General features: G+C 38.3%; 1 protein-coding gene across 1 annotated transcript; it reads left to right on the top strand.

Annotated features, from left to right (window-relative positions):
• Window positions 1–232: 232 nt before the first annotated feature.
• LOC112095192 lies at window positions 233–1,556 on the top strand (the record flags this gene model as incomplete). Its single annotated transcript, XM_024176875.1, has 3 exons — window positions 233–478; window positions 609–858; window positions 1,444–1,556. Coding segments are annotated over exons 1-3 (456 nt in total), but the record flags the coding sequence as incomplete, so codon positions are not given.
• Between the last annotated feature and the right edge of the window lie 8 nt (window positions 1,557–1,564).

The raw sequence follows: 1,564 nt of genomic DNA, 5'->3' as shown, positions 1-1,564 counted from the left end.
TTCAGACTTCAGCGTTTAGGCTATCTTGGCTTTAAACGATAACAAATGTTAACTAAGAAAAAGGGGGAAAAATGCTGAATCAGTTTTCAATATTGTTTGTTTATGGAAATGTCAAGCAATTTTCTGGCACCTTGACTTAAGCCAAATCATCGTTTTTTCAATAAGCTCGCGGTGGATCACTAATGGAGTGGTGCGATGGTTTGGATTTTTTCTTTTTCTCCTCTCTCGGGATGGGTTTAAGGTTCGATACTCTAGAGCCCCGTTTTGAGGTTTTTGCTTGGTTAACGATGTCGGCTTGTGGCAGTGAAATTGAGCTGATTCTTTGAGTAGAATCGTGTCTAAGTCTTTACCGCGCCATTAGTGAATCTAGGAATTTCTCCTCTAGATGAAGGAGATTAGGGACGGAATGGCACTAATGATCATTATTTTTTCAGAGCACGCAGAAAAAAAGAAGAAAAAAAAAAGCTCAAGGTCAACGGTAGAGTTTTTATTTTTTTATATAAATAGAATTTCAACATTTGACTGGACCATCTGGATGATTTACTTGTTAAGTATCCTCTAGTTTTTTAGTTTGTAATTTAGGATTGACTTGGTGTCATTATGGGCAGGGGAAATCAAAACCCTTTTCGTCTTTGTTGGGACCGAGAGAGAGCGGTGGTGGGTCCATTGATGAGCAAGCTGAGGCAAAGAAAGGAGGGGCAGCAGACTTGAATTCTGTTGTTGAGAAAGTTGTTCTTGAACAGTTCAAGCATAGTGGTACATTAGAAGGAGATTGTGTTGGCCCAAGCAGTGCTGGCGGAGCAGAAAATTGCGACAAAACCATAGTTCGAGGATTGAGAAAGAGGAAGAACTTGGAAGGTTTGTACTTTGTAATCCTGGTTTAAATCTCTCACTAACTTAGAGCATTGTTTTCTTACTGTTACAAATGGCTTCAGTTTTTCCTTATTGTTGATTTCTATTGGTGATAACAATGAGGGATTGTAATCACTTTGCATGCCTTTATGTGAGATTGTCACTAGAATTTGGAGTTCCTTCGCTTTTGTCTGCACTCATTATCAAGCAGGATAGAAGATTGACCAAGCAATGATGATAATTCTGTTCATCTATGCAAATATGCGTTTTCAACCAAATTGCAGGAAAGATGCGGTTTTGCAACAACATCACATATCTCCCATCAAATTTGAAACCAATGAATGAAGAAAATAAGATTGATAGAATGTACATTCCATGCAAAAGATGGGCAACCAAGCTGGTTTCTTTTTGGTAGAATGATTTGACCATAGCATATGTAGAGTGGCTGTTTAGTTACTTATAACGAGATTGCAAAAGAGAAGTTTTTAACTGGAGCCAACTATTACCATCTCTCTCTCCTAGTTTGTATCATTTTCTTGCTTCAATCTTAAGTCACAACCTTTATTTGATCTTCTAGATCTGAATGCATAGGTGGGCATGAGAGACAAATTCCCCGAAAGCATTTTGCAGTTCTTGGAGGGAATTTGAAGCTTAAGCAGCAAAGAAGGGACGGGGACCTTACTAACAGAGAGAATCTTAAAACTGCATATAA

This window comes from Morus notabilis, unplaced genomic scaffold (genome assembly GCF_000414095.1).
Source record: "Morus notabilis unplaced genomic scaffold, ASM41409v2 C11423710, whole genome shotgun sequence".
In the NCBI taxonomy this organism is placed as follows: Eukaryota; Viridiplantae; Streptophyta; class Magnoliopsida; order Rosales; family Moraceae; genus Morus; species Morus notabilis.
The sequence above is the reverse complement of the archived record's forward strand: the minus strand, read 5'-3'. Positions and strand labels throughout refer to the sequence as shown.